Genomic DNA, 25952 nt, shown 5'->3' on the forward strand with positions numbered 1-25952 from the left:
AAAGTAGTCTCTAAATAATGAAAAAAAGAATAAGATAAGACTATAAGAGCGAGAAGCAATTTAAATATGTTCAGGGACCATTTTCATCTCCAGAATTAAGGATTATTTTGATGTTACATCATTGCCTTTTCTCTTTTACTTTCCTTTTTAGTTTTATTTTAGGATTCCCTATTTTTAATGTTCATACAGAGATTTCTTTAACTGAAATACCGAATAGTTTCTTTGGTGTGAAAAACTATAATAGTACACAGGATCCTAATGAGATAATTAATAATGTGAAATAGGAAGTAAAGGGCTAAAGGTGTAAGGAAAGTGGGAAGGGTGGGGGAAAGGTAATGAGGGAGGGGAAAAAATATGAGAAACTGAAAAAATGGAAATAAAATGCTTGTAAATGGGGAGGGGAGGAGGGGGTGAATGGAGGGCAGGGACAAGGGGAAAAATGAGAATCAAGACCTATTATGTAAAGGTACAGAATCCCAATGATGAATGTAATTGTATTGTATACCTAGATTGTACCAATAACCTCAATAAAAAGAAAAAAAAAAAACTCTGGAAAAGAACAGTAGCCAGAGAGTGTGACTCACATGCTGGCATTAGATTCTCTCAGAGCTAGAACACTGAGCTTCTGTCAGGCAAAGAAAGAGTCCCCATGAATAGTCATCTCTGTAAAGGGCAGTTACTGTCATTCCTTAAAAGACACAAGCATGGCTGGTGACCAGCACCAGCTGACAATACTTGGGTTCTGGCAGCTTCGGAACATCATGATCAGAAACTCGGCCTCTGTTGACAGAAATTCCATGTCAGACTAAGAGTAATTATGTCTCCTGTGGGGTTAGATCCCCCTTGGAGGACTAGGCCCACTTCTAAGCACCACACCTTAATAAGGATTCAAAACAACATTAGAAAATTCAGAGGGAGCATGTAGGATGTGGAGTTGAGGAATAGTTGAAGTAACCCTAAAATTGTTTATTTGGGATATTCTCAAGCTTCCACTATTACAAATAAAGCTACAAAAAAAATATCCTGAGGCTAAATCTTTGTGTACATAATCTTCATTATTTTCTTGAAAGCCAGGAGTGATGGCTCACACGTATTGTTCTAGAAAATCAATTATCTACACATATTGCAATTTGATCATTTTTACTCCCCTTGCCGCTGCCCTACAATCTCCCTCCTTTCCCGTATCGCCTTCCTATCAATACAGAATCTACCTCCCTGTTTCTTAACATGGCTCTTTATTTGTTTTTTAAATTATTTATATTTAGAGTCTTAAATTTAGGTCTTTATGGCTGAGCTATATATACACGTGTGTGTGTGTGTGTGAGTGATATTTTCTTTATCCATTCATCTGTTTATTTGGGGTTTTTGTTTTGTTTTTGAGACAGGGTCTCACTATGTAGTTGAGACTGACCTGGAACTCACTCTTTAGGCAAGGCTGGTCTTGAACACACAGCGATCCTCCTGCCTCAGCCTCCCATGCCAGGCTGTCATTCATCTGTTGATGGGCATCCAGTCTACTACCATGATTTTGTTATTGTGTGCTGTGTTGCTATAAACATGGGTATGCATGTATTGGCATAGTAGGATGATTTTCGCTCTTTTAGGAAGATACCCAGGAGAGAGATACCTGGGTCAAATAAAATTAAAAGTTTATGGAGGGGAGGAAGGGGTGAAGGGAGGGCAGGGGTAAGGGCAAAAAATGAGAATCAAGACTTGTCACGTAGAGGTACAAGAACCCAACAATGAATGTAACTGTACTGTATCCCTAAAATGTACCAATAAACTCAATTAAAGCTGAAAAAAATTAAAAGTTTAGTTTTTTGAGAAATCTCATACTGATTTCCAATTTGGTTGTAGTAGTTTACTTTCTCACCAACAGTATATAAGAGTTCCTTTCCCTTACAACTTTGCCAGATTTGTTCTTGTATGAAGCTTGGATAATGGCCATTCTTATTGGAGTAAGGTAGAATCTTTGTTGTTTTTATTTGAATTTCTTTAATGGCTAAAAATGATGAACAATTTTTATGTACTTATTGGTCGTTTTTTCTTCTGTGAAGTGTCTATTCATTTCAATTGCTCATTTTTTTATTGGTTCTTTTATTTGAGAAGGGGTCTAATATTTTTTTTAGTTCTTTTTTTTTCCCCAGCTTTAATTGAGTTTATTGGTACATTTTAGGGATACAGTACAGTTAACATTCATTGTTGGGATTTTGTACTGTACCTTTACATGACAAATCTTGGTTTTCCCCTTGTCCCTGCCCTCCCTTCACCCCCTCCTTTTTTTTAGTTCTTTAATATTCCAGATATTATTCCTCAGGAGTAGCTAATAAAACTGTTTTCCCTGCTACAAGTTGTCTCTTCTCTCTGTTGGTCATTTTCTTTGCTGTGTAGCTTTAAATTTGATATACTCTCATTTGTTGATTCTTGGTATTATTTGGAGTATCTGTTTAGGAAGTCTTTGCTCATGCCTATGTCTTCAAGAGTTTTACCAAATATTTTCTTCCACTAGATTCAGTGTTTCTGTTTTTATATACCGGTCTTTGATCTATATTGACTTGATTTTAATACAGAGTGAAGAGCTATAAATCAAAATTCATTTTTCTGCTTATGGATAACCAGTTGTCCTAGTACCATTTGTTAAAGAGTCTATCTTTATTTAGCATTTATTATTATTGGCCCCTTTGTTGAAAATTAGATGGTTAAAGGTGTTTGAGGTTCTTTCTGCATCCTCTATTCTATTCTGTGATCAATATATCTGTTTTTGTAGCAGTGCCATACTGTTTCTACTATTGTGGCTTAGTAGTATAACTTGAAGTCTGGGAATGTAATGCCTCCTGTTTTGTTCTTGCTGCCCAGGATAGTTTTGGCTCTTCTGGGTCTCTTCTGGGTCTAATAATATATTATTAGAATTATTTTTTCTAGCTCTATGGAGAAAAAAGCCCATGGTGTTTTGATAAGGAGTATGGTAAATCTATATTTCATTAAGATACTACTTAGAAGTTATGAAAAATATCACTGAAAATATTTTCTGCAAAATACTTGTCAATTTACAATGGAAGCTTTATTTTAGGTGGTTCTAAGGTTCTTCCCTAACTTAAACATTCTGCAAGCATTCTCTGCATAGGTCTATAAACTACCTTAGCAATTTAGATAGTAAAATTAAAGTTAAAAAAAAAAAACACAGTCATACTGGCAAGACCTCAATGCTATTCTCATGCTTTATTAAAGACTCCAGTAATTCAAAAGGAAATATTCACATTCTCTTTTCAGATCTGGAGGATGCACAAGATACATAAATATTAAGTTGAACCACATAAAATTGTCATATTTATAGGTCAAACAGTCAAATATAGGCACTTTTGGTAAGTCTTCATATAATACATCTGCTTAATCCTGTAATTTACAGATACTGTCCATTTCATGAGGGGCAACACTCAGGTAGACCCTGCATTATATTTTTATTTTGTGGCTTCTTCTAAATAATCTCAAAATAAGGCCATGAATGCACTGGAATGAGGATAGCTGGAGCTGACATTGCTAGTACAACTCTTGAAATTCCTTGAAACTTGGTACATTTCCCATTATAACCCAGGGAGCAACATAAGCTCAGAGAGATCTGACTACAAAATAAACAATTTAGAAGCCTTGAATATAAGCTTTGAACCCAGACTTTGATCACAAATAGTTTGTCATCCTGATATTATAATAATAAGACATTGCTATTATTATACCAGATCCTATGAAACACTCATAACAATCCCTATAACACTGTAACTGTTATTATCCCCATTTATAAGAGAGGAAACTAAAGCACAGAAAGGTTAAGAAAATTACTTAAAGCTACACATCAAGGAAGTGTCAGAGCTAGAATTCAAATGCAGACTCAACCACTACACTACATGAAGTCAACTTTGAATGTTATAGCACAGGAGAAAAATAACACAAACAATGCCTAAATATGCCTATAGTCTCATGCTCACTTTTTAAAAGAAGTATTTTTGGGGGCGAGGGATCTGGCTGAGTGGTTCTACCTCATTGCCTCGCAAACATAAGGGCATGAGTTAGATCAAAGGTACCCCCCCCAAAAAAAATGTATACCACACACTCAGCTTAAAACAAGTTTTTTTTTTTATTATTCTTACTTTGCATTGTCTGTATATTTTTCTAAATTTATTTATTTCAGGTGAAAACTTACAGGGGTTCTGTGGCAATATAAAAACTTTACAATATATAATAGTAAAAAGGAAACTATAAAACAGAAAGTCCTGGGGTTATAACTCCTGTGGTGGAGCTTTTACCTAGCATGTGGGATACCCTCACTTCAATTCCCAATTACAACCCCACACACACAAAAAAAAACAAAACAAAAAAAACAGGTAACGCAGGTAAGGCAGGGATATAGGTTTGATTCCCCAGGACTTCAATAATAATATAATAAAACAACAATAAGTTACAGCAGTATGTGGTAAAAAAAAATCAACATTTTTGAAATGGATATACTTAATTCATTTTCTACTTCCACATTTAAAAATGAACACTCCTCAGCATATATTCAAAAATAACATTAGAAGTCAATTTTAATAATTCTAGTTTTAAAGAGTACAGAAATAGAGCAGGAAGTATACTATTCATGTAACTGGAAGCAAGCTTGTGAGATCTGCATTCAAACATTTAGGTTCTGACCTTTGACCCCACATATGCCAAAGGAAGTAAAGATAATGATTTGTTTAAAAGCTTTCAGTGTCACTACCTAGGAGGGATAAGCATTTAAATAAAAGGAAGAAAAAAAAGAAGGCAAAGAGAATTTTTCAGAAGAGGAAGGAAAGAAGACAGGTTTTTAAAAAAAAAAAAAAAAAAAAAAAACCAATCCCCTCTCAGAGAGAATGGCCCATCCAAATTAGAAAAAGGTCAGGTTTTTAAAAAAAAAAAAAAAAAAAAAAGACCAATCTCCTCTCAGAGAGCATGGTCCATCCACATTAGAAAAAGGATTAAGCAGATACATTCAGCTTTTCTAACAGATTTTCTTTCTCTAAGGCTTCAATACCCCTCTCACACTCACTCAGATAATCACATTAGTTTTGTCATTAAAAGCTCCCTTTCATAGAATGCACCTAAACCGCTTAAACCACCCAGAGAGGTTGCATACATTATCAAACACCATGACAAACGGAAGAGATTTTCCATCTTATGTCTTACTATTTCACTGTATCTATCTACATGCTCAAAAAACTAAGCCAAAATACTTGGTAAGTTATCAGCTAAGAAAGGATTCCAAAATTTAAAACTACTGCATTCTTTAAAATTTCTCTTTGAGCTGAGAAGAGATAGTGATTTTTATGCTGACAGAACAGGCAAATGACAGAGAGGTTTTCTATTTCCCTTTTCTCTTCTTCCTTGTGTTCTACTGGCCAAGTCCATGATTATTTCTGCATGAATGTTGCAGCTTCTGTTAACAGTAAACAAAAGTAAATGGAGGCTGAGTGTGCAAAGCCCAAAGACAAATTAAAAAGAATGATACTTGTATTGACACGGAAAATGGCATTTAGTCGCTGCCCATGGATCCTTCAGAACTGTACAAGGTCCAGGAAGAATTGGAAATCACCTGCTTTTCTTCATAACCCAACTGTTACATATTATCTCACCAAGCTAAGCCTGAGTTACAGATTCAGAAAAGGACGGCTGTTTGTCAGACCTTTAAAAAGGAGGAAGTGTATCAGAAGGAGGAGGAGTCCGGGCTAAATGGAACTATCCAAGTGAAAGAGCGGTCCCCAACTGGGTAGTGTTCCAGGGATTAATGGGTTGGGAGAACAGAGAGGGGGTCAAGAAAGGAGAAATAGAATAGACAGTGAAAGAAAGTGATCTGAAGCTAAAGATTTGAAAAGCAGAAAGAGGGAGACATAGTGGAAAAATTCTGAAAATCAAATAGGTGAGTAACTATAGGAGGAAACTGGAAATAGAGGCAATGGAAGTTTCTGAAGGAAGAGACAAGAGAGATTACACTGGGTGGCTGCAGGCAGAAAACAGAATCATAAATCATCATAAGCAATCAAGAATCCTTAGTGTTAGGCTAGGGGTATAGTTCAGTGAGGGAGCACTTGCCTAGCACGAGTGAGGCCCTGGATCCCATCCCCAGCAGCACCAAAAAAAAAGGATTTCTTAAAATGTGCAGAGATAGAATAATGTTAATAAAAATATCTGAAGTAAATGGCAAGAACTGGATTTTTAAAAAGTAGATGGTGATTATAGGGGGAAAATATAAAGTTATCTTGACTTAATAATAAACTTTCATTATATAGAAATATAGATACAGACACAGATGAAGGGCTTGCTGAATACAAAATAGATAACAAGATTTCAAGTGATTATTTAAGAGTAAAGAAGAAAATGTTTATTTACTTTTAAAGCAACAACAAAACACCTCAGAAGGAATATGAAATTAATGGAGAGAAAATTAGGCTGCTCACTGCTTGAAATCATGATAAACCAAGTAATACTAAAATGTTGTATTCTCAGGTTCTTTTTCTAGATCAGGGTCAACACAAAGGCCAAATGCAGCCTACTGCCCATTTTTATACATCAAATACTACTGAACATCCTTATTTGTTTATGAATTATCTATGGCTGCTTTCATGGTCCATAAACCATATGATCACCACAGCCTAAAATATAATCATTTACGAATAAAGTATGCCAGTCTATGTTTAAAATAATAAGGGAACTCTCTATTGTTTTCCTCACTTATTTACTGACAACTCACTTATTCACTGAGTGGGGATAAAGATGCAAATATATTTCTTACTTTCTATACTGATAGAGTACAGTTAATTCTAATATACAGATCCAGGTTTTCTTACATGAGAGATCTGCTCTTTTGAATCAATATCCAATTTAATTCAGTGCACATTTACCTCCAGCCTGCTATGTACAGGACATTTGGTACATTAAACAAAAAATCTAATCCTGAATGGGTTTTTTCACTTCAGTTACAAAGTATTAAGCAAGTTGTACATTTAATTGTTCAAAAGGTCAGTTAAATTAGAAATATTTTTTAAATTTGGCTGTCATATTACCAATTCTATTTTAATTTCACATCCATTCTAGATATAGAGTCAATTTAATTATATTCTCAAGCTTATCCATCAGGTTGGCTAGCCTTTGATTTTAAAGCTAACAGAAAAGCTCTTCACCAAAAAAAAAAAAAAAAAAAAATACTCAAAGAAGAGCATACACAATAAATAATTTTGACATGAAAAGGACCTTAAAATTGTAAAAGAACCTAAAATTGATATAATGTGCCTTTACACTTCTCAGAGCGTGTCACATCCAATATTTTATTTGGTCCTCAGCACAACTGTATGTAACTGCTACGATCCTGCTCTACAGAGGAAGGATGGAGGTTCAAGGAAGATCGCCGTGCCCAAGATCACTCAGTTTGAAAGCAGCAGCTCTGGGCAAAACCCTCATCATTAAGTTGGTGCTCTTTCCACTCTGCCACACTTAGCATGGTGATCACCTTTCACAACATATGCCGTACTTGGAATGCAGTAGCAGGTGATGTCATCATAGTACAGTGGACCCTTGACTTACACACTTGATCAGTTTCCAAGGGGGGGTTGGTTTTAAGTCAATACAGCTGAGGTCTGGATGTTTACCTGGGTACACACTACAGAAAACAAGAGGCAGATAAATCTTCCACCAACCTAATTAATTCAAGTTGTTCACATGTCAGACCAATCGTAACTTGAGAGTCCACTGTACTATGACAGCAGATGCCATTTATTAAACATTAAACGTATACTACTTAGATATAGACTTTATGAATATAGCACAAAGATTAAATACATATCAAAATGCACAGCCCAGGATTTAGCACACAATAATTATCCTATTAACAGCAACCATTGGTCATACTTTTAATTCATAAAAACACTTGTAATCGATGCATTTTATCTGTTTGTCAAATGAGAAAATGGAGTCTCAGAATATTTAGGGAATGTGTTCAAGGTCACATAATCACAAAGTGACCAAACCCAGGATTTCAGCCCAGATGTCACTAACTCCATGGAATCCCCATGTCATTCGGATTTCTTCTGATACTGAAAGTCAGAGAAGCACACGAAAAAAAGTGAAAAACCTGTAACTAAAAATATGAGAGGATATTTTCCTGTTACCTTGATAGGCCAAGCAGGCAAAGGCTGCAGAAAGTTAGACTCGTAAGGGTAGTCCACCATAGCCAGATTCACCCACGTTTCAGAAATCCACTCTTTGAAATGTTGGACGTCGTCTAAAGTCAAAGGACTACACAAGTGAAGGGCTTGAGCAAGCCACCATAGACCACTGCCTGGGAACAGAATTACATTGATGGAATCTAAGAAGTAGTAGTCAACAGAGGTCTTCACAGGTCGTTAGTCACTCACTTAATATTCAGGAAATTAAATTCTCTATACCACTTTATCAAGGAATGTTTTCAACATTTGACAAAACATTTTTAGAGCAACTGGATAATCTCATGTTGCCTATTTTCATAGAATATACCTGAATTAGGATTCTGCACTATTCCCCTGCTTTAAGATATTATTGAAATAAATTAACAGAAATACTGTAAAATAATGAGAGTAAACTACAACCAAATAAAACAAATAGATGTATCAAAAAATACAGCATTGAGCAAAAGATAAGACAAAATAGCATACACTATGCAATTTCAATTATTAAAAATATTTATGGCTTAAAGAGAGAGGATAGTGATTAGCTGATGTGGAGGTAATGATAGAAAGGCATGAGAGGATTTTTCAGATGCTGTTGTTTGTTCTTCATTCATTTGTGTGTGTGTGTGTGTATGTGTGTGTGTCTGTGTGTGTGTGTGTGTGTGTATTAGAAATAACATGATTTCTTTTACTTGAGATAGGGCCTCACAATGTTGCCCAGACTCATCTCAAATTCATGATGCCCCTGCCTCAGCCTTCTGAAGAGGTGGTATTACAAGCATGCACCACCTCACCCTGATGATATTCTTTCTCTTCCTGGATGCTAATTACACTAATTACTCTCTTTGTGAAAACTCATTAAGCTATACATCTCAATATGTATATTTTTCTATATGTTTTACTCTAATGAAATATTGCTTAAAAAGTGGAAATGTTGAGCTGAGGCTATAGCTCAGTGGTAGACTGCTTGCCTAGACTGCACAAGGGCCTGAGCTCAATTCCAGCACCCCCTCAAAAAAAAGAAAGCAGAAGGCCAGGGATTTAGCTCTGTGGAACAGCACCTGCCTCACAAGCACAAGGTCCTGAGTTCAATCCCTGGTACCAAAGAAAAGAAAAGAAAGTGGAAGTGTTAACATTGAACCATTAATTAAAGTTAAAAATAAACAACCACAAATCCATTCTCTTAATTACAGCTTACCTGTTTTTGAGAGTCGATTAATAGCATCCCAGGACCTGCGGATGCTCTCTGAACAATTTGGACCACTTTTCCTAAAATCTGCAGTTACAATCTTCATAAACACATTACAAGGAACCAAATCCTCAAACTGCCAGATAGGAGCAGAAGCGGCAAGAGCTCTAAACAGTAAGAGAAACAAGAAAGGAAAAAAAGAAATACATAACTTACTGAACTCAAGTTTTACAGTTGAACTGAGACTGAACAAAAAGGATGAGGAAAGAAAATACCTCTTATTGAGACAGAAATGAGAAATCTTAGTACAATAGAATGGAGTATGAAACATATCTCTTAGGTTTTCCTGGACAATCATGACCAGCGTGAGTGTACTTACCCAACCACCACGTGAGGATATTTCATTCTGAACCAGGCTGCAAGCATGCCACCATAAGAGCCCCCTATGGCAATGACAGGTTGATCTCCAGCTCCTGGGATGGTTCTTTTCAAATGTCTAATTAACTCTGCAAAATCAGCCAGAGCTTGTTCTGATGTCAGAAAATTCAAGTGTCTGGAATCCTAAAGAAAAATAACAAAGAACATGGGTATAAATGTGCACAAAACAGTTTAGGCATAGCGTAGGTCCAGAAAAGAACCAGAGTCAGATAAATTTCTCTCCAGATAGACTCTCTAGGCAATCGAGCTAAAATGCCCAGTCAAACCAATAGCTTTCCTGATTTAAACAACTCATGAAAGCAATTTTAAGTTTGTGGAAGAGCATAATATATTTTCAAATGTAATTTCTATTCAATGCTATTTCCTAAAGGCCGTGTTGAGGTTGTAGAGATTACAGAAACAAATTCTAAGTAACATTTAACAGTAAATGTGATAGAAAATAAAACTAAGCATAAAAGACAATGGTAAGATTATAACTTTTATTTCAAACCTTGACACTTTAAAATGTCCACCATGTAGCCAAAGGCAAACTAAATCCTATGGACAAAAGAGGTAAGGATCACCAATAAAAATAAAACCCATCCTTCCCCATCAAAATTATTATTTATTATGTAGACCGTATCAAGAACTGGAACAAATTAGGCTGCCTATCATAAACAACTATAAAACTGAAAAAGGAAAAATATATTTGTGGGCATTGGAAAACAGGTGGCGGGCTGGGGATTTAGCTCAGTGGTTCCGCTTCCTGCCTTGCAAGCGCAAGGTCCCAAGTTCAATCTCTGCTACCAAAAAAAAAAAAAAAAAAAAAAAAATACTGAGATCCCTGAGTGAAGAAAAACTCATTAAGTCCTGTGATCGTCCAGCTCACTGTATGGGTGCAAGTTCTCTCTGCAGTGTAGGAAAGTGAAGTTCAAATGGAGCCCTGCTAAACTGAGGAGGCTGAGGCAGGAGTGGGGAAGGTATCTGTAAATGCTTGATACTCCTTTTGGAAACAGCCCATCTGCCCATCAGTTGGAAACTGGATAAAGAAGATGTGGTTTTTCTATAAAATGGAATGCTACTCAGCCATAAAGACTGAGAAATTAGAGTCATTCTTAGGAAAATGGATACATATTGAGGATATACTCCTAAGTGAAATGAATAAGTCATACATGTGTAAATACCGAATAGTTTCTCTGGTGTGAAAAACTATACTAGTACACAAGATCCTAATGGGATAATTAACAATGTGAAAAAGGAAGTAAAGGGCTAAAGGTGTAGGGAAAGTGGGAAGGGTAGGGGAAAGGGAATAAGGGAAAAGAAAAAAATATGAGAAAATGAAAAAATGGAAATAAAATGTAAATGGGGAGGGGAGGAGGGGTGAAGCGAAGGCAGGGACAAGGGGAAAAAATGAGAACCAAGACCTGTCATGTAAAGGTACAAGATCCCAATAATGAATGTAACTGTACTGTATACCTAGAATGTACCAAGAAACTCAATAAAAAGAAAAAAAAAGGTGAAGCAGAATTCCACTCCCTTTGAACTCAGGCTGAACGCAGTGACTTGACCCTAGAGGCGGCACTAATGGCACATAACTACCGAGGTTAGATCGCCAAATCAGCACTGCAGCTTCACCATGCCTGTGCTCTGTTGGTCTGTCAACTTTGAGCGAAGTTGGCGGATATGTCGTGAAGTCACTCACGAAGGCCCTTCAAGAACCCTAGGTGGAGAGGAAGTGAAGCTTTTTGCTAAGACCCAGCATGAGTTGGAGGGGCTGTCCCAGCTCCAGTCGAGTGTCCTGGGGATGAATGCAATACTGGCTGACAGGGGAGCCTCATGAGATCCCTGAAACAGAACCACCCATCTCAGCCACTCCAAATTCCTCACCTAAAGCAACTGTGAGGTAATACACACTCCTTCTTGGTTTTTAACTTTTTAAATTTTTATCAGTACATGTGTGCTGTACATAATTATGTTCATCCTGGAGAACTGGTACACGAACATAACAGATTAGAATTCATTTTGCATCCCCTTCTTTCCTTCCCTCTCCTTTCCCTCCATTTCTTCCCCACCTTTCCATTTACAAAAGATCTATGCCCCTGTTTCCCACCATCTATCTTTTATTTTTCCCTTTACTTTATGTATACTTTGGGATTCTCACATAAGAGAAACTGCGACAGATAAGCTTGTGTTTCTAACATTATGGTCTAAAGGTACATCCACTTTCCTAAAAATATCTCAAATCTTTCCTTTCATGGCAGAGTAGAAATCCATTGTGTATAAATATCACATTTTCTTTATCCATTCATATGCTGATGGACATGCACAGGCTGCTTCCGAGATTTAGCTTTAATGAATTGGGCTGCTACAAACATGGACATGCAGGTTTGACAATTTGTTACATACCAGAAGATCCTGCATGCTTGGATCTCACCACTCACTCCTTCCAACACTGGGAACCATACTGAATCAGTTTCCAGCTTTCCTCTTGCCTAAGTATGCCACCTACTTCTTTAGCCTTTCCCTATCCAAGATGTATATTTTCTGATTGCTTACCTCCTCTCTCACCATCTATCGCTATTCTTTGCTTCCAGTATTTGTGGCACCATGTATAGCTGAGAGTCATTTTTTCCAATCCTCAAATAGTATCTGTGACAGCCTTCATATTACTGACAAACTCTGTGAGCCCAAAAAGGGAAAAAGCATATCCAAAAGAGTCCTTGGCTCCATTTTGCTAATAGAACATGAATTATAACCATTTAAAGAGTTTTGTTTTTATCTGCAGCAAGCTGGCTGCTTCTCAATGATTTCAACACCTGTCGATTTCTCTAATCAGTATGTAATGCGTATAAAACACTCAGCTAAAGAACAGTTTCCCACACATCCAAACAAATATCAGCAAATCCTTCCACTTTTTATTTAGCATACAATTTGTGTTTTTTCTTTTTAATTTCTTACTATTTTTTATTTATAAGATAATAAAACCTCTGAGAATTGAGAATAAAAGTTTAAAACTCCTTTCAAAATAGGCAGTCTATGGATAAAATATGATTTTTTTAATAAAATGGAGTGCTACTCAGCCATAAAAAATAAGAAATTAAGAGATATTTATAGCTAAATGGATGCACATTGAGGCAAGACTCCTAAGTGACATAAATAGAACACACATGTGTAAATACTAAATAGTTTCTCTGGTGTGAGAAACTGAAAGTGTAAATAAGGACTAAAAGGTATAACAGATAATGTGAAATACGAAGAAAAGGGACAAAGCAGAGGGGAAATGGGAGGGGTAGGGGAAAGGAAAGGAGGGAATGGAATTCATATGAGCAAATGAAAAATAATGGAAACAAAGTCTCTGTAGATAGGGAGGGAGGGAGGGGTTGCAGAGAGGTCAGGGGAATGGGGAAAAAATGAGAACCAAGAATGATTATGTAAAGGTACAAATTACCAACAATGAATGTCAGTATATTGTATGCATTAAATGTACCAATAAAATTAATTTTTTAAAAATAGGCAGTCTAAAAAATGGCCCCACATGCTTAGAGCTATCTCAAAGCATGATATTGTATACTGGTAGTATTCTAGATGATCTTAGGTAACCCACCAACATTTTTAATATAACATTTTAGTATAACATCTTAGTTTAATGTAATTTAGAAAAACAATTAGTACATAAAGCCTCTAGTTTAAAAAAAAAACTAAGTTTGCAAATAAAAAAGGGACCAAGAGATGGAAGGAAAAGGAAAAGGAAGAAAGGGGAAAAGAAAGCAAAAATAATAAAGATGTATGATGTACATGTACCAGTTCCTGACAGTGTATGTAGTCACTGTCTACTACAAACACATACTAAGAAAAATAAAAGTTTTTAAAAGTGAATTCCACATCTTTATAAAGTGAAAAATTAAGAAGATAATAGGACAGGTAGCAAGTTACTACCACCAACATCACAAGGATAGAACACAGTGAGTGCAGCTGAGGAAAAAGTTCCCAGCTTAATGGGTGTGGAGTCTGTGGCTAAGGCCAGAGCATCCTGTAAGGAGAGGACAGGCACAAAGGAACAGAGTCTGCTTGCCGCACTGTATCAGAGAGTTTACTGGTCCTTACTTCATTGATTATATTTTATTTTAAAAACATATTGGACAAATATTTATGTGCTCATTATATTTTTCCAGTAGCAGATCCAATAATTAAAGTGTATGGTTTATAAAGCAGAACTGTTCCCCAGCCCTTCTGAAACAGGGCCAGGCTCCGCTTGGTCTCTGCAGTCCTGCCCAAGGCTGGCCTGACCACTGAGCTAGACCCTGTCCACTCGAATTACACATGGAAAGGAAAGGCGAAGCACAGATTACTGATGTTTCAGGTTGTTTGAGTTAAAACTATCTCACAGTGGTATGTGGATGTAAAAACATGTTCTAAAATTTAAAAAGTAAAAAGTTAAACTTAAAAGTAAGAAGTAACTACTTGTCCTTTTGCCTATTAAATAGCAAATAAATATTTAGTAATTAAGTAAATACAAATGCTAGCACTCTTACCTTGAATGAGTCCGCACCAAAGGGGAGGGATTCCCCATAGTATCGATGCTCAGCAAACACCAACATAGCTTTCAGTTCCTCAGCCACATCCCACATGAACCCCTAAGAAGAGTTTACAGGGTCACAAGCTAAATCGGGACATGAAAAAAACATCAATGCTTTTGGCAAAGCAGACAAAATAAATGTTAAAGCAGACCAGAAAGAGTTCTCTGGAAAGGTGCACTGTGGAAAGAGTGAAACAAAAATAAGTTCAAGCTGCTCATCCACTAGTCAGTCATTCTGACTCTTCCTACCCCGAACCTCGAGGCTGAGAATGAACAGTATGTCTCAGTCTTCAAAGTGCACTGTGTGTCAAAAATTCTAGGACACCGCTAAAGAAACCTAAGTTAGCCACCTACTCAGATGTACTTACAACATCAAAAAGAAAACAGTACAAATAACCATATTAAACTCCCTGGGGATTTTAAATTAGTCTTATTTTTATTGGAAATGAAGTGGTAGCTAACAATAGCTAATGTTAACAGAGTCATTATGTATGTCAGGCACTATTTTAAATACTTCATATATATGAATTCACTACATTATCACAATAAATAATAAACAGACACTTTGATTATCCCCATTTTACAGACAAGAACACTGAGGCACACGATCTGAAATGAACTTTGAAATTCACGTAAGTGGCAGAGCCAAGATTCAAAGATAGACTATGTGATTCCAGAGTACAATCATCAAGTGCTGTTAGACCGCCTTTTTGAAACCCTAACGGCTGATCATTAGTCATTCACTGAATTTTATCACTTACCTCAACTGTGGCCTCAAAAATCTTTTTCATCAAAGTATTCCAAGAAACCACAGGTGGACTCGATCTAGCATACACCAAAATTGTCGCTTCTAAGAGCACCTCGTTGCTTTTTATTAAGTTACCACTCCCAAACAAGAACTAAGAAATTTAAACTGTTTTTGTTTTGGTTTTTTTGGTTTTTTTAGTACCGGGGATTGAACTCGGGTCCTTGCTCTTGAAAGTCAGGCCACCGAACCGCTGAGCTAAATTCCTGGCCCTAACTGTTTTTGTTTTGATCAATAAGCACATTACAAGAACCACATGAGAGAAGTAGCTCAGTGGTAGAGTCCCTGTCCAACATGCACAGGCCCTGAGTTCCATGCCCAGTACCACAAAAAAAAAAAAAAAAAAAAAAAAAAAAAAAGAGAGAGAGAGCTTCATGCATGTGAGGACGGAGAATTTAACCTGGTAACAGTGATGATTCCAGTAATAATATTCTCTTTCCAGGACCTACTCATACCCTGTCATATATCTACAAATCCAGCCAAAGCACACATTTTTCATCCTGCCTCACTCTGTGGGGCTGATCTCCCTTTCTTCAACACTATGGTGGCACGTACAGATCTCTATTAACATGCCATGATATTTGTTTGCATGTTTCTTGCCCTGTGGGACTATGAGTGTCTTAAGAGTGAGAACCATAATATTCAGATCTCTGTGGAATTGGCTTCAGGCTTTGAGAGGAAGCAATTTAATTGAACTGATTCACAGTGTAGTAAGTGATTTTTTGCCTGCATCTATTTCAGAGGCATTATTTTTTGAGAGGCACACATAATATACTAGTGCTATGTGTTTACAAGAGCCTTTATCTTCTTAGTCTTTAGAACAACTCTAAGAACTAGATTTTTTTATTATATCCATTCAACAGATGAGAAAACTGAGGCACAGAACAAGAAACTTTCCCAAAGTCGCACAGAAAAGTAGCAAAAGCAAAATTCGAATCTTGTCATTCTGGTTAAGTCTTCACTCTTGACCACTATACTACACTTCCTTTCAGAAAAATGAGCCCCCAGAAGTGAACATGCAATTGGAATGTTTTAGTAAGCAAAGCAGATGTGTGAGATAGGCTAGGGTCCAGGATCTGCCCTTCTAGGTTCCACCCCTGGTAGGTTCTCTGGAACTACTCCTGTACTGAGGAGCTCATCCTTTCTACACTCCTCACAGTAGGGATCCAAAGCCAGCCTGGGGTTCTGCAGAAGCGCCTGTGCAGCAGTGTCTAGTGGAGGCAAGAACAGCTCCTGCCTACAATAAAGAAGAACGAGAAGTGGGAAATCACTAGACTGGAGAAGCTGTACTGAGACCTGGAATAAAAAGGAAGTCACTCAAGGAAAAGAGACAAGGTGGCTGCCACTGTTTCAAAGAAGGGAGTAAAGGGTCAGGAATTTAGCTCAGTGGTTCTGGTGCCTCCTCGAAAGCACAAGGGCCCGAGTTTGATGCCTGGTACCAAAAATAAAAATAAAAATAAAATAAGGGAGTAGGAATCTGACAAAAAGGCAATCTGGTTTTTTTGTTTTTTGTTTTTTGTTTTTAAGACAGGGTCTCACTATGTAGTTGAGACTGACCTGGAACTCACTATGTAGCCCAGATTGGTCTTGAGCTCACAGTGATCCTCCTGCCTCAGCCCCCTAAGTGCTGGGATTACTGGTGTGTGCCACCACGCCTGGCCAGAAAGGAAATCTTAAATTCACTTGTCGCCGACCCAAAAGACATAGGCATCCTAGTATCTCATTTCTCAGGGAATTGTTTCATCTTCAACTATTGTATTTAGATTCTTAACATCCACAGGAAATCAGAAATGAGGAATCCAATAACAGTACAGTTGGATTCATACCTTTAGTTTCAATTCAATTCAGCAAGAGTTTACTGAGGCGTCCTGAATACCAGGCACCAGGCCAGATATTGGTTTTGGAGATAATACAGTTAATCCCCACTTTACAATAATTCACACAATAGCTTTTTGGTAGAAAGTTAACATTTTCTAGTCAGCTCATTAACGTGTTTAAAAGGACACTTTCTTCATTTTCTGTGTTCTTCTAAATTAAATTTTGTTAATGGATTTAAGTATTATAAAAGGTGACAAAAAAAGCAAGTTATCAAGTTATATAATTTGCACCCTCACAAATGCAAGAAAAATGGTAGAATGGGAAAGCTAAACTTCACAATCTGTCCATTCCCATTTGACAGTCAAACCTGTATTTTTTTATTTGCAATGGCTTTGTTTTGGTTTTATTTTTTCATACACATATCAGATATTTACTGAGCACCTACTACATGAGTAATATAGTCCTGGCCTTTTTGAAAATACAACACTGAATAAACATACAAAGATTCCTACCCTTGAATTTATCTTCTAGAAGCAATGAATCAAAACAAACTATGCAATAATACTCCTTTGCCTGTTTCCAACATAACCTGTTTGCTCTAGAAATAAACTGGGATTTATAAAACAAATTTTTAATTCAATTTTCCAAGCAAAGCATGTGAAGCTTTACACAGCTAATCACAGCCAATGAGGTTTATCCAAGACAATTATTGCTAACTGAAAGCTTTTGATTCTTTTCATTTGTAATTCTTTAAAGTTAAACATGCAAGCTTCTTCAATATCTGTATGTGTTCTTCAGCGAACTGTCTGTTCATGAAGTTTTGCTATTTTTCTATTACTAGCAAGGTTGTCTTTTCATTTTTACTTTTTTAAAGAACTTTAAAATTAAATATTCTAATGCTTAGCTTAGCATGGTGGTCACATCTGTAATCCTATCACTCAGGGAAACCGAAGTGGGAGAATCACAAATTCAAACTCAGCCTTGGCAATTTAGTACCTTAGTGAGACTCTATTTCAATCAGTCAATCCAGTCGATCAATTTTAAAATGTCTGGAGATATAGTTCAATGTAAAGGTCTTGGGTTCAACCCCTCTACCACTCAAAAAAATAGTAATACTTGGTCCACAAATATTTTTTCTAGTTTATCATAATAAAAGACAAATTGTATAAGCAAAAGAATTTCACAAATCTGAACATACCGTATTATTGCAAAACCAGACAATGTCCCCTTCATTACCAGTGTAGAAAAGTATTGATCCACCATCTCTCTGCCAGTGTTTATCAGATATTAAGTAACGTTGTTTAAAAGTTTTAGGGTTATTAAATCCAAAATGATCAACCTATAATAAAAACAAAACAGAGAAGACTTATTTCAAAGAAAATTAATTAAATGAGATCAACATAAAAGTAATTAATTCTTTCATTAAATCAACCTATGCAAAAACATCAAAAGAAAATTTTAAACTTTATTTGGTCTTAGTTTTATTAATAGTAACTTTGAAATTATTTTCTTTGGATGGTTAGACTAAGCAATGTATGTTACTGATGGTTAGGATTTTCAGTGCAAAAGAAAAGATACAATTGGGGCCAGGGATTCAGCTCAGTGGTTCTTCCACCTGCCTTGCAAGTGCAAGGTCCTGAGTTCAATACCCGGTATCGGGAAAAAAAAAAGATTATAGAGCCAGGTGTGGCAGCACATGCCTATAATCCCAGCACTAAGGAAGCTGAGCTCCTGCTGCAAGTTTGAGTCTAGCCTAAGCTACATAGTGAGTTCAAAGCCAACCTACTGAACAGCAAGAAAGAAGGAAGAAAAGATACAATTATAAAATTAACTAGCTACTGAAAAATATAATAATGGCCAGGTGTGGTGTCACATGACTATAATCCCAGCACTCAGGAGATTTAGGCAGAAGGATCACGAGTTCAAGGCCAGCCTGGGCTACATAGTGAGTTCAAAACCACCCTGAACTATATAACAAGACCCTGTCTCAAAAAATCAAAAATCAAAACCAAAAAATAAAAATGTTAGAATCAAATTGGAAATATAAGTATTAACCCATTATTTTTTTAATTTTTTTAATTTTCAAGTAAAAATTGTATATATTTACAGTGTACAACATATTTGAAATATATATACTATGTAGAATGACTAAATTGAACTAATTGTTATAAGTATTACACAAGAATACTTAAAAATCTACTTTCAGCAGTTTTCAAGTACACAGTACATCCCACTGTTTTTCAAAATGCATAATACCCTTTAGTACTTGAATTTTCATTATCCAAACTTTCAATATCAAGTTTAAAAAACTAAACAGACTACTGAAAAGGTTTATAAACATTGTCAATGTAGTACCAATAAAGATTTCAAGTGTCAGGATTTTGGAGTCTAATATCATTCCCATTAAAAGGAACTAGGACTTGTTAGTGAAGTGGTCAACTGACACTTGGAACAAGGAAGTTACAAGATAAGCCTATATATCTTGCTGTGCAAAGCAGTATCCAAGTATTAATAGAAATACATTAATGGGCATAAAAGCCAATTACAAGGGACTATCATGGGCTAACATTTTAATATACTGAAAGTAAGACAAGCTGAACATTAAAAGAATAATCGTGATTTGTTCAAACATGCAATTCATGATAATACATACACTAATGTGTAAGAATTTTTTTTTCAGCTTTAATTGAGTTTATTGGTACATTTTAGGGATACAGTACAGTTACATTCATTTTTGGGATCTTGTACCTCTACATGACAAGTATTGATTCTCATTTTTTGTAAGAATATTTTTAACAGCAAAGAAAAAATTCATTGGCCACCACTTAAGGAATAACTTATAACCAATTTCTTACTTTAAAATTGGGAATTAAAGTGTAAACAATTCAATATTTAACCTGTCCTTCCAATGGAATTGTATCCCAGGGTACCAATTAGTCCCACTGATGAAGAGCCGTTTAATCAAATGTCAGCTAATGTAGAAAGAATTAGACAAGTGACAGTCCTGCAAAGTTACTGATTCAAGCAAGAATTATCAAGTGGTGTTAAGTACATTAGAAGAACGGATGACCAAACATTTATACAGTATAACATCAAAGTGATACCACACAGAATATTCTCTTGTTGCAAGGGGAAACGTAACCTTGTAAGAAAGGACCAGACTGTCAGCACCTGAACTAGCAGCAGATGTCACCATCACTAAGGTGATGTAGCTCTTCCCACGAGCATCATGAAATACATATCACCCTACATTCTGTGAAGAAACATTCAAATCGCATGTTAAACCAGACTAGATCTAATGTCCAGACTCCAAGAAGCACACACAGAGGGTAAGTGAGTGATTTGCAAATGCTCAGAAGAGGCAATCAGACACAGCTGAAGTAGAAACGTTTTATAAGGCAGTGGCAAAGCACTATCATTCCCTTTTGAATCTTTTAGATTAAATGAATCTTAAGGAACACGATAACAAGATGGGATGCATGATCCTGATTGGATCCTAATTTAAGCAAACATGGGTTAATTTTAAAATGGACAAAGTATTAGATGACATTGCAGACTTTTTAGGAGTAGTCATATTATTTTGGCTATCTGGATAATGTTTATTTTTTACAGCTTTACACCAAAAAATTTACAAATAGCTAACACATTGTCTTAATTTACTTGACATTGCTTCAGCATAAGAAAGTAAGGTGAATTTAAAAGAACTGAAGACGTAGCTCTACTGAAAGAGACAAAACATACAAACTACTGAGACTTTGTAAGACTGCTAATATAAAACAGTTCAAAAAAGACAATAATTTTAAGTGAACTTAAGATTCTTTTTTAGTTTGTATGTGTGTGTGTGTGTGTTTGCATTGTAAGACCTTTTAAGTCATTTAAAATACAATTATTAAATTCTACTCCATGGTAAGATTGGTATACAACTATGTGAATTTATAGGGTTTCTCACGGTACAGGGCCCCGCTAAGCTTTTAGGATCAGGGAGGCTGAACTCCTCAGTGGTTTGGAGGCACAGAGAGGCAAACATGATGCCTAGGCAGGAGCAAACACAGCTGCTGTTCTACCACTGCTCCAGCCTCCCCAGAGGAAGGATTGTTCTTATCTCAACTAGAACCTGCAAGATTTCCCTAGATTCCATCTACACACACACTCATGCATGCACGCACACTTCATATACCACAGGTCCCAAAATGCAAGTATCTCAAAAGTGCATATTTCCTGACATATGCACTTCTAAGATACAGACTTCATGATGAAGTCTGTGTACTACACACCCCTCCTATTGTGTATGTTCTTTATTCAGTCACTTATTTAACAAGCATGGACTGGGCTCTTTTTCTAGACCAAGTATTGACTTAAGAAATGGGATAAAGAATAGGTTTGCTGGGTGTGGCAGCACACATTTGTAATCTCAGCACTTGGGAGGCTGAGACAGGAGGATAGCTATGAGTTTGAGGCCAGCCTGAACTGCACAATGAGCCCTCATCTAAAAAAAAAAAGAGTAAGTTGGACCTAAACCCTTGAATTTATCTTGAACTAACTGAATTCATCCACTCAGCCTAAAAATACATGCACAAGAGAAACAGACAAACAGTAGAGGGAATATGCAAGCAATGTCACCCGTGTCCACCCAGTGCCGCAATTCTCCATGTGAGATACCTGGGCTATGTGAGGTCCCAGCCAGCAGCATTCGATCACTGGAAAGGTGTCAGAAATGCCATCCCTCTGGGTGAATCCCAGATATACTAAAACTGAAATCGTGCACTTAGAACCCAGTAACCTCTGCTCTAACAAGTTCTAATGATAATTCTTATCTACCAAAGAGGTTTTGAAACCAGTGAGTTAGAATAAACATCAAAACAAGATATGACTATGCTTTTCCTTCTCTTATCAAATTTTCACAGTATCTCTAATACTGTAAACATCTCACTGTGCTGAATGAGCCTCTGGTATGGGTTGGTGGGTTGGTAATACCCAACACAGCCCCCAAACACAAGTCAAGTGGGTCATATGAAGTACAACAATAACAAAAAACAAAAAATGTAATGACCACTAGGTCATTCTAATAAGATGCCTTCACATGGAATTTTCAAAGACAACATTTCCATACTTTACCTATTGACTTGCAAACTTAACCTTAAGCTATTGATGTAACCTCTGAAAGAGGCCAAAAAGAATCACATCTCAATAGACCAGTCTAAAATTTTCAAATTTGCAAACATGGTTGTTACGTGTTTATGTATGTCAGGTTAAATAAAAGTAGTGAAAAGTTCTTGCCAGGAGAAAACTTTCCATCTAGAATTATAAGTTCCACCTTTCACAGAAATTTTAGAACCAAAGAAAGCCAAATTATTTGCGTGGCCACACCCAAGGCACTCTGCTCTTGGCCATCTGCCTTAACTGGGAAGAGTGGGGAAAGAAAGACAAATCCTCCTGTAGTAGAAAGAAAGTGAGCATGTGCTGGGAATAAGCAGAAATGAACTTGAGCCCCTACTAGCTATAAGCCCAGGCCAGTCACTTAACTCTTCTGAGCCCCAGTATTTTCCTGTATAAAATACACAACATATTATTAAAAGAACTGCTGTGAGAATACAGAAAAATGTACCTAAAGTATTAGGCATAAATTCCTAATGTATAATAAGCTTCCAATAAATGTTAGTTCTCCTCTCCATCTCATTTGCACACCAACCCTAAAATCAGGTTCTTAGGTGGACAAGAGATAATGATGATCCGAGAATTACAGGAAGTAGAATGAGAATGTCAAAACCTCCAATATTTTTAGTGTTTCACCTAAACAACTTAACACACGCAATGAAATGTCCTTTGCATGACCTGAATTTACAGATTATTTTTTGCTCCTTCTTGCAAAACTAGTTTTTAATATCGGTGAGGCACACAAGGGGCAGTGTGCCCTCTGCTGTTCAGAACTGAGACTCACACGTCACTTCCAGTTCAGGGCTCCTGAGCAGATTTTGGAAATCACGACATGAAAGGGTCTAAGAAACCATTTGATCAGTGTTGCTCAACAGAGGAAACAAGGTTGAAAGAGATCAAATGACTTGGCCAAGGTCAAAGTGGAGCTGGAACTTTAAATCACTCTTGTAATTTGGTTTGCTGAAATAACTAAAATAAGCAGCAATGCTGTAAGAGCAACACAAGCATGAACTCAAAAAGGAAAAGACACCTCTGGTTACGTTTAACAGTTCTTTCTAGAAATGGTCCAAGAAAAGATGCTTCCCTCCTTCACCACAAGGAGGAGAAATGGACGTTTAAAAAATAATAATAATAAATAAAATAAAAAGAGATAGACTTAATAGGTACCCCAAACGAGCAAAAAATATATCATTTTAATAAAATTTATGGTAGCACATAGCACAAGGACAAATTTTTCTAAACACTAGGGTACTTCTCCATACTTGGTTTCTTGTCTACTGTTTCCTGGATGCTCTTCTTGTACTCCAAAGGCAGACTTAAGGGGAGGGAACAATCACTAGCATGTTAAAAAAAATTTTTTTTATTATAGCAAAACACTTTTTTGGATTTCTAAATTGCTCAAGAACAAAGCTCATATCCAGAAAAACTGGATATAATATTACATCTATTATGCGTAATTCAGGTGACAATTTGGGATGATAAGGGTGAGAGAAAATAACACAGAGCACCTATCACATGCTGGCCTTGTGTGTCATTTTACACAGTCCATGTGGCTGTCCCACTGATACCTGGGAACGTTTTTATAACACCAGACTTAGGGTAAGGATGTCACTGATGCTCAGAGAGGCTGGGAAATTTACCCAAAGTAAAATTACAAATAAAAAGAAATCAAATGTAGTCCTTTTGGCATCCTCTTAACACCTATCCAATCCTGCTTCTGACAACACCCAGATATGTGCTCTGTTCATAAGATGCTACTGACAAAGGATGGCAGTGCATGCCTGTAATCCCAGCATTCCAGAGGATGAGGTAGGAGAATCACCATGAGTTTGAGGCCAGGCTGGGATACATAGTGAGTTCAAGGTTAACCTGAACCACACAGCAAAACCCTGTCTCAAATAGTAATAATAACAAAATAGTAATAACTAATAATATTAATAATAAGCTGCAGCAGACAAGGTCTGATGGTGAACTTCAACCTTTGGCAAAAGACATTACAGTATCTTTGCCCTGACTTTGCAATATGATGGATAAAACCACCAGCCATTTATTGACAGGTACACTAAAAAATATATAAAATGTTGGTATTTTCAATGTTGTGACTCAATGGCCATTACTGTACTACTATTTTAACTCATTTAATTAAGCCATTGATAAAAATAAAATGATATTAACTCTTTTGCAGCAGCCTTTGGTTTTACAAACAACATACATTTGGTTTCATTCAGGCACCCAAATATACAGCAGCTAACAAAAATTTTACTCAAGATAGGAAAAGTATACTAAAGACAAAAAAAAAAAAAAAAAACCTCACACACCCAACAAATCAAAGCACCTTGAAGGAAGGCTCTCTGATGACTTATTTTAATCCAGACATGCTGAAATAAACTAAGATCCTCTTTCCCCCACTTGATGTGTTTGTCCTGTACTTACTGGGCAATTGCAGCATAGTTTTCTGTTAGCGATCTTAAATAAAGAACTGACCATGTCTCTCTTGAGTTTGATCTGCTCTGAAAGGGTGAACACCTTCATAATGAATGGCTACAAATCCCAGGAGGATCTAAAAGGAAAAGGGAGGTTAGGCAGGTCCTTAGAGGTATAGATGGAGAAAGCTGGATTTTCGGGTAGAGGGACCTACTAAATTGTCCCTCGCACAAGGGTAAGAGCTAGAACAAGAACACTGAGCAATGAGCTGGGGATATGGCTCAATGGTAATGTGCCTGCTTCACAAGTGCAACAAAGAAGAAAGAAGAAAGAAGAAGACCACAGAGCAAATGCCGTATCTTATAAGCCAAATAATCAGTTGTTGAATGACTCCCTTTTATTTCCATTTTATTAGGTAAAGGCCTTTCAAAACTTGCTTAATGTTCTGAGAATGCAGGAAGGTCAAGAGACTAAATTTGACTTTAAAAATTAAATGGAAATAGTATTCTATGACGATAGCATCATGCTGGCAGGGGAAATGATAACAAGTCCCTTTAAGAAAAAGATGAGTTGAAGGAGAACCACGCCTGCTCCCGACCCAGCCACCATCACTCAAGCCCCGGAAGGTAGGCCAGCCCGATCCACTGCGGGAAGGAGAGCCACACCTGCTCCCGGCCCAGCCGCCATCACTCAAGCGCCCGGAAGGAAGCCGCGCGGGCGCCCCTGAAACCCCATAAGCTCCCCACACACGCACTCTCAGACCTCCTGACTCTGCAAGTCTTTGGACCCACTCTGCAAAGACAGAAGTGGTCATCAAGGGTATTCTTCTGAGTTCCCAACTTTGAACATCTTTAAAGAAAGGGCGTGGGAAACCTGTAATAGAATGTTGCGGAGTTCAACAGTTCAGAAGGATGGGGAACTCAATCTGGGCCTTGCAGCCCGAGGTCAGTCAACATCATGGGGTTCAGCAATCAGCTAACTGAGATCAGGGGTCTTGCATCCTCACTCTGTCTGAGCCATTAAATGTTAAATATACAATATTGAAAAGTTTCTTCACTGCAGACATGTTCTGGACTGCTTCTTGATTTCAATTTAATTCAAATGACTTAAGGGTGATAGACTAGTGACTACCACAGTTGGTCAGTGTCCAAGTTGTGCTTGATCTTAATGTGTTGCTGATTGTATCAGTTGGGGTAAAGCATTGCCGTTGATTTGATGAGCTGTTTTCTCTGATGTTATGAAGATGAGAATGTCTTTATGTTGTTAGAGACACAGAAGCTAGGGTGCAACTATATCAGGAAGATTTGGGTGATAATCCAGAGATTAAACCAAGGACAGTCCGACAACAAAAATTAAAATGAG

General features: G+C 36.9%; 1 protein-coding gene across 2 annotated transcripts in view; it reads right to left on the minus strand.

Annotated features, from left to right (window-relative positions):
* Prcp (prolylcarboxypeptidase) overlaps positions 1-25952 on the minus strand; it is a 91190-nt gene that overhangs the window by 12995 nt on the left and 52243 nt on the right. Inside the window, exons 1-6 of one of the 2 annotated variants that reach the window (XM_010630887.3) lie at positions 24600-24688; positions 18211-18351; positions 14346-14447; positions 9776-9957; positions 9406-9563; positions 8172-8341 (exon numbers count right to left, since the gene is read on the minus strand). In XM_010630887.3, the coding sequence (XP_010629189.2) occupies positions 8172-8341; positions 9406-9563; positions 9776-9957; positions 14346-14447; positions 18211-18351; positions 24600-24653 (807 nt within the window). In that variant the 5' untranslated portion in view covers positions 24654-24688. Of the gene's footprint in view, positions 1-8171; positions 8342-9405; positions 9564-9775; positions 9958-14345; positions 14448-18210; positions 18352-24599; positions 24689-25952 lie in introns of those variants that run through there. The other variant, XM_033764248.1, reaches the window with a different exon arrangement.

The sequence above is a fragment of the Fukomys damarensis genome, unplaced genomic scaffold, assembly GCF_012274545.1.
Source record: "Fukomys damarensis isolate Sample0158 unplaced genomic scaffold, DMR_v1.0_HiC HiC_scaffold_16, whole genome shotgun sequence".
Classification (NCBI taxonomy): domain Eukaryota; kingdom Metazoa; phylum Chordata; class Mammalia; order Rodentia; family Bathyergidae; genus Fukomys; species Fukomys damarensis.